The sequence below is a fragment of the Eutrema salsugineum genome, unplaced genomic scaffold (assembly GCF_000478725.1).
Source record: "Eutrema salsugineum unplaced genomic scaffold, Eutsalg1_0 scaffold_6, whole genome shotgun sequence".
In the NCBI taxonomy this organism is placed as follows: Eukaryota; Viridiplantae; Streptophyta; class Magnoliopsida; order Brassicales; family Brassicaceae; genus Eutrema; species Eutrema salsugineum.
In genome coordinates, this window is record NW_006256547.1 from 10,391,126 (window position 1) to 10,400,878 (window position 9,753).

At 40.2% G+C, this 9,753-nt stretch overlaps 1 protein-coding gene and 1 pseudogene across 1 annotated transcript; one reads left to right on the top strand and one right to left on the bottom strand.

Annotated features, from left to right (window-relative positions):
- The first annotated feature begins 4,189 nt into the window (after positions 1 to 4,189).
- LOC112083730 lies at positions 4,190 to 4,290 on the top strand (annotated as a pseudogene).
- A 572-nt stretch (positions 4,291 to 4,862) lies between these two features.
- Positions 4,863 to 9,473, bottom strand: LOC112083475. The gene is made up of 6 exons (XM_024151503.1): positions 8,016 to 9,473; positions 7,487 to 7,739; positions 6,412 to 7,045; positions 5,507 to 6,279; positions 5,228 to 5,359; positions 4,863 to 5,170 (listed from the first exon to the last, which is right to left on the bottom strand). The coding sequence occupies exons 1-6, from the start codon at positions 9,471 to 9,473 to the stop codon at positions 4,863 to 4,865; spliced, it is 3,558 nt and encodes a 1,185-aa protein (XP_024007271.1).
- Positions 9,474 to 9,753: the final 280 nt, after the last annotated feature.

Consider the following 9,753-nt stretch of genomic DNA (forward strand, 5'->3'; position numbering starts at 1 on the left):
AGGACAAGGTCTTCTTCATTGGACTAAGCCACCGTCCAACACCAAAAGTCGAGCTAAACGACTTAAAACAGAAGCGCTTAATGGGAGGCAACCCATTTAGGTATTGTTTTCTTTAGGATTTTTCTTTCTTTTTCTATTGATCTTTATCTTATTCTTAGTTTCAGGTGTTTCTTATAAAATAAAAAAGCCAAAAAAATCAAAAAACCCGAAAAAACCAAACCAAAAAGAAGGATGGTCCCTGACTGCTCGTCCCAGCAGGAACCAAGGAGAAGCAGGAACAGGCCGCGACATAAGCCCCCGCGGTTGCAGATGTTCTGACCGCGGGAAACACCTCTTCTACCGCGGCTGCGTCTTCCTGACCGCGGCCAAGCACTGGTTTGCCGCGGTCGCGTGGCTCCTGACCGCGGCAAATGGTCGTTGAGATCAAACCCGACCCCAAACCACCCACTTCACCTCATTCCACCTCACCAATCCCCACTCCACCTCATTCATCACCCTCCACCACCTTCATCACCACCTATCACCTTCCCAAACCTCTTCGAATGAATCCGGTTCATCTCCACCAGCATCCCGGATCCAGGTAAGTTCTCTTTGGCTTTACGAATTCGATTTTCTATGCATTTTTCTCATCCAATCTCGACTTGTTTCACACTGAGGACAGTGTGATTTAATTCTGGGGGAGGATTTCATCCCTTTCTAACCACTTTTTTTTTCATGAGTCTTGCATTATCTACACTTTTTGCATTTTCCTTAAAGTTTTTCAAAATCGGTTTTCAAAACAAAATACGTTTTAAAAGGGAATGGTGAACATGAATCAATGATAGTTGACTGTGTGCTTTTAGACTATTCCTAGTGACATGCTCATTCATGATTTAGGAATAGACTAGGCGGTAGCTAAGCACATTTGAAACGAATTACCCCAGAGGAATTTGAATGATTTCGATTTAGATGAAGGAATACACTAGCTCTGTTTTATTTGGACTTAGTTTGGACTTAACTTTCTCATTGAAGCATTAGACCAGGGAAACGAATCATACATTCAGGACTCTTTTATCCTTTTACCACTCTCAGTTGATCCTGAATGGCTAGTTCCTCTTTAGCTATTTCCCCACCTTAACCAATCCTCTTTAGCTATTTCAAATCACATGCACTCTTGTTTTCTATTGTCTTATTTGCAGATAAGTGCAAAAACGTTGGAGAGAAAGAGGAACGACGCAATTTTCAGTCACCAAGGACAGAGACCTGCGATTTGCCAGAAAAATTCCCGGAAGGATTCAACACAAGTGGAAGCTCAGTTTGCCTTAGAAAAATCTCAAATTTTGGTACAATCTCGTCATCTAGTCTCTCTCTCTCTTTAAAAAGCATTTCCAAAAAAAAAAAAAAAATCCGAAAATAAGAAAAGAAAGGAAATAAAAGCCTTAGAGAGTCTAGAGAGGTCGAATTTTAAGTCCCAAGGCAACTGGAATTCGATATTATGGAGTTTTAGAGATCATTTTCTTATTCCCGGAAAAAAATCTAAGTCTGGGGGAATAGCTGTTTACAACAAAGGAGGAAGGATTATGCAACAACATTTGGCAAGAAGAAGTGACTGAAAATTGCAGTCATCAACAGGTCCTTATCTCTCTTGCTGTTTTGCATATTATCTTGCATCCTCCAGATCTTCAGGTAACCCGAAACACTTTAACTTAACCATTAAAACAACCCTTTAATGCCAAACGCCGTCTACCCTGGATGATGTCTTTAATGAGAACTCACTATTGAACTTAATGAATGTAGAGAGCTAGTTGACTGGAATCAAGATTTAGATTGTTTAAATTTTGCATGACGGATAAAGTGGACTAGTATCTTTTGTGTATTGGTGAGAATTTTCTAGACTAAGTTGTGGATTGATGCACTATCTTTGGTCCTAGTTTAGGAGTTCATGTCTCTGAGATTTGTGCATTTCCTATTTTTGTTTTCACTTAACCAGTTTAGGCTTTTGCTTTGTTTGAGGACAAACAAAGGTTTAAGTCTGGGGGAGTTGATAACACCGTATTTTGACCACTTTTATGGATCGTTTGGAAATAATTTTTCTATGTTTTTAATTGCTTTTAAGTACTTTTATTATGTTTTTCTATTATTTGTAGTTCCAAAACTCTTTTCAGGTAAGTTTGGGAAAAGCTTAACAAAATGGATAGAAAACCAGATTTCAGCTTAGAGTCAAACCGTCAGAAGTTCACCTCCGATTGAAGGCCTTCTCACCGTCTGATCCAGCTCAAATTTGGAGATATTAAAGATGGAAGTATCAGCTTTCCAGCACACTTTACAGCTTGGCAATCCAACGGTTCAATCAAAAGATACGCAAAGAACAAGATGTCTCGTAAACCAGCCGGCAAGCGTTTCCACCCACGGCCAACAGATCATTCCCCGCGGTCACAACCACCGCGACCGCGGTCACAACCACCGCGACCGCGGTCACAACCACCGCGACCGCGGCCAGCCACCCATTCCCCGCGGTCACGCACATCCCGACCGCGGCCAGCTAACTCCAACTTTGAAGGCCCATTTTTTAAGCCCGTATCATTTTCTCAGCCTCAATTCCGGAACCCTAGGCACCAGAGCGTATTGGAGACTATAAATACATGTCATTTAGGTCGTTTTTAAGGAGAGAGGAAGAGAGACGAAATACTTTACAGAAATTTTACTTTAAGCTTTGTTTTTAGGTTTTAGGGAGAGAGAGATTTGTCTATTGAACCCTTGTTCTTTCTTTTTCATTTTCGGTTTCTATTCTACTTTTTAATATTATGTTTTTGATTTCGTTTATCATGTCTGAGTAGTTTTATTGTTAGGTCTAAGGGATTTTCGATGGGGATTTATATGTTCGGTGAGGATTCCATGAGCTTTTGAACCGAATCTTAGAACTTTTTCTTTTGAATTCGTTTTTACTGCATGAGAGTAGCGTCATGAACTACAATCTGATCCAGATGCTTGGTGACACGAAAGTGTTCATCCGGTGTCAGATCTAGTTTAGGAGAGCAAAACAAACATAGGAGTGGAAACCTACCTATGGGCGATTTGTGAATGCTGACGAGTCTTAAACATAATGCATCTCTTCTTTTCCAAGGCCAGAGTGGAAACCTACTGGTCAGGGTTAAGAGAGATAGTTGTCTATGATCACGACAGTGGCGTATTCATACGTCTGTGACTCCAGTTCGAAAAGTTTAAGCTAAGATCTTATCAAATTTACTCTCTAGCAATGTTTTGAATCGTTCATACCCCTGAGAAAACTTCCCTGAACCCCAGCGTTTTCTTTCTTATAGATTTACACCGATTTTCATTCAAGCTTTAGTCTGGTTTTTTTACTCATTTAAGCAATTAGGTTAGCCGTTTTTTCTCGTTTTTACCCGTTTTCGTTAAAATTAGTTATTAGGTCATTTTAATTACCGTATTTTCGCTTTAGGATTCGTTTTTACATTTTAAACACACCACCAAAACCCTCACAAAACTCGCCTGGTTCTAGACTTCCTTACTTCATATTTCTTTCGAAGGCTTTTGCAGGAAAGATCCTCCTTCCCTGTGGATTCGATCCCTAAGTACTACAATCGATCAGTTGTGGCTATTGATTTCATTTAGGGTAAAACTTGACACCCTCGACACCACACCCCGCATCACTATTTCACAAATGAGAATTTGGTTTGAAAGTGGATTAGTGTAGAGATCAATGCCTTCATGAGAGGATTAGTCTAATTTAGAGTTCTAAGTTAATTGGATTTGAGATCATGTGATTGCTTGCTATATATTTCTGAGTAAGATTCAGTCTATCTTAGATCTTATTTTGATGCACAAAGAGGCTGTCTGGTCATCTTATTTTGATGGATTTTCTTGATATATGCCATCATCTTCATATCTACCATTTTCATCATTTCCTGCCGCAGTATCACAAGCATGTATATTCTTATTTTGAGATTTAAGAAGTTGACTTACCATGCTTTTTAGCTCAGAAATCTCCCTTGACTCATGACTAATGATAGTCTTCTTTGATCTGTCATACTCTGGGTTGTTGTTGTTGGTTACAGCCAAATTTTCGATGAGTGCTATCCCTTGTGGTATAGTTTTCAAACTGAAATCTCCATTGTAGGCAGTGCCAAGAGAAAGTTGATACTTCTACTGAAGTCCTCTATAGAAGGTGCTTAGCAGGTTTGCTCCATAGAAACCATGATGAGGGCAGTCTCTCTCATACTCTTTAAATCGCTCCCAAGCTTCATAAAATGATTCTATTAGGCCTTGTTGGAAACTTTTTGATATGATCCTAGGTGAGGATCAAGCCCTGGACTACTCTCCAATGATTGTGATCTCTAAATTAGATGGTTTGAGGTATTGCGGAATGAAAAGAATGAATATGGCGCGAGGAAATATGATGTAACGCGGGGAAAACGCCTTGACACTTCTAAGAGAGATGAAAAGATCTCTTAGACTATCAACAGAAATAAAGAGCTTGTAATGAAAGGATATAATCCGAATTCACTAATCAAGCTGGTGATCAAACGATTTAGAGAGAGTTTTAGAAATAAAAGGTTTGATAGATTGAAAAGAAAGACAAGAGCAATACATATAGAGTCTCGAACACATAGGAAATAACAAAGACAACTAAGACGACTTAAAGACTCAATGACTAAGACTTAGACTAGTTTGAATTTGAAAATAGGCTCCTCTCTTCCTTGATCGCATTTGGTGAACGAAATGGGCTAAGTTTCCATCAAGAGGCCTTTTGTAAAAGTGTTGTGAACAAGCCTCATTAAAAACCTTGTTTGGAAAACCCAATTGGGACAAAACCAAACGAAGGGAAAAAGAGCACAAGTCACAACACCTCTCTTGATGAACTCTTAGGTGGCTTGTATCACAACCAATGTAGTTGGATTAGCACACTTAAGATTGCCTTGAATGGTGTGTAGTAGCTTGTGAAAAGCTTGCTTGAACTTTATTGCTCTTGATCTCGTCATTGGACCAATCGGAATATGCAAGTCTTTGTCTTCGTCTATACTTGCTTCCGCGGGTTTCAGCTGCTCTTGGTCTTCATTCGATTCTGGTTCAAGCTCTCCTTGTTCTCCTTCAATCTCCTCAGTTCCTAAGCTGGTCTTGATCATATCATCCTCTCCCACTTGAAAAGAATTTGTCCTCAAATCTGTATCTTCTGCAAGAAAAGGAACTAAGTCAGAAACATTGAAGCTCGAACTCACAGAATACTTACCTTGAAGGTCCAGCTGATAGGCATTGTTATTGATTTTCTTGACGATCTTGAAGGGTCCGTCGATTCGCGGCATGAGCTTAGACTTTCTTTCATTGGGAAATCTGTCTTTCCTTAAGTAAATCCACACCATGTCTCCTTCTTCAAAGACCATCTCCTTTCGGTTCTTGTTGGCATGCTTGGCGTAATACTTAGTTTTATTCGCAATGTTGATGCGCGCCTTCTCATGGATCTTTTTCACTAGCTCTGCCTTTTTCTTTCCATCTAAGCTAATTCTTTCACTCAAAGGTAAAGGCATTAGATCCAAAGGTGAAGTAGGATTGAACCCGTAAACGATTTCAAATGGTGAGAACTGAGATGCAGAATGCTTAGCATGATTATAGGCGAATTCTACATGTGGTAAACATTCTTCCCAAATTTTAAGGTTCTTTTTAATCAATGCACGCAATAAGGTGGACAAAGTTCTATTAACTACTTCAGTTTGACCGTCAGATTGCGGATGACATGTGGTAGAGAAAAGCAGTTTAGTTCCTAGCTTAGACCAAAGAGTTTTCCAAAAGAAACTAAGGAACTTAGTATCTCTATCAGAAACTATAGGTCTAGGCATGCCATGCAATCGAACGATATATCTAAAGAACAAGTTAGCAACATTCATGGCATCATCGGTCTTATTACATGGAATAAAATCAGCCATTTTAGAGAACCTATCTACAACCACAAAGATAGAATCCTTACCTGTCTTGGTCCTAGGCAATCCAACGACAAAGTCCATAGAAATATCGTGCCATGGATGCAAAGGAATAGGCAAAGGAGTATACAAACCGTAGGGTTGTTTCTTAGCCTTAGCTTGCTTGCAAGTAACACATCGTTCACATGTCCTCTCGATGTCTTTCTTCATATGTGGCCAATAAAAGTGTTCTTGGACTGTACTTAGAGTCTTGGCAACGCCAAAGTGACCCATTAGTCCACCTGCGTGAGCTTCTTTGACAAAAAGATCTCGAATAGAAGAGTTAGGTACACATAGACGGTTTTCAAAGAACAGGAAATCATCAGCTCTATAGTATTTCCCACTACCAAACTTCTCACACGAAGCATATATTTCTTTAAAATCAGCATCAGTAGGATATAGACTCTTAATGTGTTCAAAACCGAGCAGTTTAGTCTCTAAGGAATTCAAGAGAACATACCTGCGAGACAATGCATCAGCGACCACATTATCTTTACCTTTCTTGTACTTGATGACGTATGGGAAAGTCTCGATGAACTCGACCCACTTAGCATCTCTTTTGTTCAGCTTCTGTTGGCCTTTTAGATACTTGAGGGACTCATGGTCAGTGTGAATGACGAATTCTTTAGGCCAGAGATAGTGTTGCCATGTTTGGAGAGCTCTCACAAGCGCATACAGCTCCTTGTCATATGTAGGGTAATTCAGTGTAGCTCCTCCAAGTTTCTCACTGAAGAATGCAATGGGCCTCTTTTCCTGCATAAGAACAGCACCAATACCAATACCTGAGGCATCACATTCTATCTCAAAAGTTTTAGTAAAGTCAGGGAGAGAAAGCACCGGGGAATGAGTAAGCTTGTCTTTCAAGACTTGAAATGCTTCTTCTTGTTCTTGTTCCCATTTGAATCCCACATTTTTCTTGATAACTTCGGTGAGGGGAGCCGCTAGAGTGCTAAAGTCCTTGACAAATCTTCGATAGAAACCCGCAAGTCCATGAAAGCTTCTTACTTCACTAACAGACTTTGGACTTGGCCAATCTTTAATCGCCTTTATCTTTTCTTCATCAACCTTGATTCCATCTGCACTCACAACAAAACCTAAAAAGACAAGGTTATCTGTTCCAAAAGTGCATTTCTTTAAATTCGCATACAAGGTTTCCCTTTTAAGCACTTCTAAAACCTTTCTAAGATGCTCCACATGTTCATCTAAGCTTTTGCTGTAAATTAAAATGTCATCAAAGTATACCACAACAAAATGACCTATGTAAGCTCTAAGAACATGATTCATCAACCTCATAAACGTGCTAGGCGCATTGGTCAAACCAAAGGGCATGACTAACCATTCGTATAAGCCATGCTTAGTCTTAAAAGCAGTTTTCCATTCATCACCCTCTTTCATTCTAATCTGGTGATATCCACTCTTAAGATCTACCTTAGAAAAGATGCTAGAACCATGTAATTCATCAAGCATGTCATCTAATCTAGGTATAGGGTGTCGATACTTCACCGTGATATTATTGACGGCTCGGCAATCTACACACATTCTCCAGCTGCCATCTTTCTTTGGAACAAGTAAAACAGGTACTGCGCATGGACTCATGCTCTCACGAATGTGTCCCTTGTCCATGAGCTCGGTGACTTGCTTTTGAAGCTCTTTGGTCTCCAAAGGATTAGTCCTATAGGCTGGTTTGTTCGGAAGTGAGGCTCCGGGTATAAAGTCAATCTGATGCTCAATGCCTCTTGTTGGTGGTAAGCCCTGCGGATTCTCCTCTGGAAATACGTCTTTGAATTCCTGCAAAAGTAATCTTATCTTGCTAGGAATATCCTGCGTAGGCATATTTAGGTTAAAACATTCTTTAAAAACTAGTAAATAGTTTGGAAGTTGACTTCCCTTTGGTTTGGTTATCATGAGGCTCGTTGATAGAGAGTTTGTAGAGATGGTTTGCACTTTGTTCTTCTTCATAGCGATCTAGTCTTGCTGAACTTCTTGAGGAGTTAAGGGAACCAAAGTAGTTTTCTTGCCGTGATAATCAAAGGAATAACGGTTTGTGAACCCATCGTGCATAACCCTTCTATCTGATTGCCATGGTCTTCCAAGTAAGATATGCCCCGCATCCATAGGCAAAACATCACACAGAATCTCATCCTGGTATTTGCCTATCGATATTGGCACCATAACTTGGTTTTTGACCACCATTTCTCCAGCCTCATTCAACCATTTTAGCTTGTAAGGTTTCGGCCTCTTCATTAGTTTCAAACCTAATTTTTCCACCATAGACTCACTAGCCACGTTAGTACATCTTCCACCATCTATTACTAAGCTGCATACTTTTCCTTGCACCATACATCGGCTGTGAAATAAATTTTCCCTTTGCTCGTTTCCCTCGGTCTTGGTTTGAACATTCAGAGTCCTCCTAGTTACCAATAGTTCTCCTCGAGCAGGCATCTCTATTTGTTCCTCGTCTTCAGACTGTTCTTCTTCAGTTTCCACTTCTCCATTCTCTTTAATGATCATTATCTTCTTGTTGGAACAGCTACTCGCATAGTGACCATACCCCTTGCACTTGTAACACTGAATATCTCTATTCTTGGAGGTAGTCACCACTTCTTTTCCTTTGATGCTTTGTTCTTCACCCTTAGACTTGGAGAATGGCTTAAACTCCTTTTGGAAACTCGTTTTCTCTTCCTTCTGAAAACTTGGCTTGTTGGATCCGTAGCTAGGTTTATAGTTTCTTCTCTTGAGCTGTTTCTCGAACATAATAGCCTTGTGCAACAGTTCCTCTAGTTCCACGTAGTGATGCACCTCTAATCGATCAACTATTTCTCTGTTTAATCCTCCCATGAATCTAGCCATCGTTGCTTCCCTGTCTTCATGAATATCAGCTCTCATCATGAGAGTTTCCATCTCCTTGTAGTATTCTTCTACAGATCGGCTTCCTTGGGTTAAACTCCTGAGTTTGAAATGCAGTTCTCTGTGGTAATGACTTGGTACAAATCTTCTTCTCATGATCGCCTTCAATTGGTTCCATGATTCGATGGGATCTTCTCCGATTCTTCTTCTGGTCGTGACCAGGTTATCCCACCAGCTTAGGGCATAGTCTTTAAACTCTGTTGGGGCCAGCTTTATCTTGTGCTCGGTGGTGTAGTCTCGGCAGTTAAACACAAGTTCAATCTTCTTTTCCCACTCCAAATACTCTTCCGGATCAGCTGTGCCTCTGAATTCAGGAATCGTGAGCTTGAGGCTGCCCATAGGATCGCTAGACCTTGGCTTTCTTTCTTCTCTATCGCTTACTCTTCTTCTTGATGAACGAGCTCTAGAGGAGTTGCTGTAGTATTGCTCCGAAGCCGAATGGTCACTGCTCTTTCTTGGTTTGTCCGAAACCATCTTCTCCATGTCAGATCTCATATTTTCAAACTCCCGCCGCATGAGAGACATCATTTGAGTCATCATAGCGTCCATCATAAGTTTGTTTGTCGATCCGCTTGGGTTCGCGGGGTCTTCTTTCTCATGAGCCGATTCCTCCATTGTACCTGTTCAGATGACAAGTAAAAGAACCAGTAAAAGAGCTCGAAGAATACACACGCTAGTTTAATAATTGTTCAAATTCGATACAGAACATGATACGACAATCTGACTTTTAGAAACCCTAATTCTTTCTATGAAAATTCTTTGAAATTCTGGATGACTTGTAATATAAACTAGAGAGATCAGATGCTAGAGAGCACGATCCGACTAGTTCACACAAATTGTCATGAACAAAATAGAATATGAAAAGTCATAAAATCGTTAAACACGAAAAGACACA

What these genes read in the sequence shown, in the direction of transcription:
- LOC112083475 (XM_024151503.1), bottom strand. Translation starts at nt 9,473, where the DNA reads ATGGAGGAATCGGCTCATGAGAAAGAAGACCCCGCGAACCCAAGCGGA. An exon ending in AGATGGCAGCTGGAGAATGT is followed by an intron (nt 7,046 to 7,486) that starts GTGTAGATTGCC and finishes TTGTCTTTTTAG; the next exon opens with GTTTTGTTGTGAGTGCAGAT. An exon ending in CTATCAGCTGGACCTTCAAG is followed by an intron (nt 5,171 to 5,227) that starts GTAAGTATTCTG and finishes CTTTTCTTGCAG; the next exon opens with AAGATACAGATTTGAGGACA.